This window comes from Amphimedon queenslandica, unplaced genomic scaffold (assembly GCF_000090795.2).
Source record: "Amphimedon queenslandica unplaced genomic scaffold, v1.1 AMPQUscaffold_5658_Cont22375, whole genome shotgun sequence".
In the NCBI taxonomy this organism is placed as follows: domain Eukaryota; kingdom Metazoa; phylum Porifera; class Demospongiae; order Haplosclerida; family Niphatidae; genus Amphimedon; species Amphimedon queenslandica.
Genome location: NW_003554042.1, coordinates 271 through 1,719, shown reverse-complemented (window position 1 = coordinate 1,719; position 1,449 = coordinate 271). Strand labels below are relative to the sequence as shown.

Here is a 1,449-nt window from a genome sequence, read left to right as displayed (position 1 = left end):
CACTCACAGCTTTACAAAATTGTATTGAAATTGCTTCTAAATGAAATCAAAACTAGGGCACCAATATGCATAATTTTGAATGTGGAGCCATGCTTTAGAATAATTGGTTCTCTTGGTATATATTTTTAGACAAATAATATTTGAACACAAACTTTCTATGTAGCATACTATTAACACACTGTAAGTGTATGCATTAGAAAATGTATAATAATGTGTGGGCGTATATTACCATAAATGGGTAAATTATTTGTGGCTGATGTTCTTGTGGGTAATACAACAGCCACTTAAGTATATTATCAAGAAAAATAATTACTACAACGAGATTTACTATCACTGGATGTTTGTCAAGCAAATTGCACACATGAACAGTGTAGCAGTGAGCATAAGTTCAGCTCAACATAGTGGAGGGTCATGATGATGCAGGAAAACAATTACGAGAAAAGCATTAGCTATACAAACAAGAAATAAAATTCATACACATGCAACATCAAATTAAACTGGATTAAAATATGCTGTATTCATGTACATGCGCATAAACTCAGCTCACATCAATGGCTGAACGTTTGATCCAGTCCAGTTTACTGTCAATTGCAGACTTACGTGACATATAAAAGTCCTCCCTACCAAAATCAAGAGGAGCAGTCTAAAAAATTAACAAAATAAAGCAATGCAAAACAATTAAAAGAACACTCATAATTAGACTACTAATTATGTATTAAGCTGGGTTCTCAATATGACGTATTGTTTTTCATGCGCTAGCGTCATAACCGGAAGTGCTGTATAAACCAATGGGAGTATGTGTCAATGCATCAGAATAGAAATGTTTTCTAATCTGACGCATGCTTCCATTGGTTTATACAGTACTTCCGGTCATGACGGACGCACATGCGTCATATTGAGAATCCACCTTAACACATACTAATGTATGAAATATTATAAAGCATACTTGATAATGTCCTCTAAATACATCAGGTACTTCATTCGTATAAATGATATCCCAAAATAATAAGAGGAAGAGAGACGTGAATATTGCTCCTTCAAGATGAAGGGCTCTAGGCCAGCAGCCAGTACCAGTATAGTGATGTATTGCAAAACCCTCAACAGTACAGACAGAGGAGGAGGAGCAAGGGGTGTGGTCTTGTATTATGAATAAAGGAGTATTAGGTTGACATATACCAGTCAATAAAACCTGTAGTAATAGAATGTTAGAAATAATAATAATAATAGGATTTATAGGGAAACAGTTAGCAATCAAGGGTTTTAGTTTACTACATGATGATGAGCTCAGTATAGCAATGAATATAATCATATAAGATCATAGCCCAATGCTAATCATCAGTGCTTATAATCAAGAGTATATTATGATGAAAGACCATGGGCTATAGTACAGGGTCTTCAGCCAAATTTCGCCAAAAATTAGAAGGAGAGAAATCTCAATTTTTATAATTT

At 34.2% G+C, this 1,449-nt stretch overlaps 1 protein-coding gene across 1 annotated transcript; it reads right to left on the bottom strand.

Moving 5' to 3' along the window:
- Positions 1 to 408: 408 nt before the first annotated feature.
- Positions 409 to 1,189, bottom strand: LOC109592306 (fanconi-associated nuclease 1 homolog; the record flags this gene model as incomplete). The annotated part of the gene is made up of 3 exons (XM_020007787.1): positions 409 to 449; positions 548 to 643; positions 947 to 1,189. Coding segments are annotated over 3 exons (357 nt in total), but the record flags the coding sequence as incomplete, so codon positions are not given.
- Between the last annotated feature and the right edge of the window lie 260 nt (positions 1,190 to 1,449).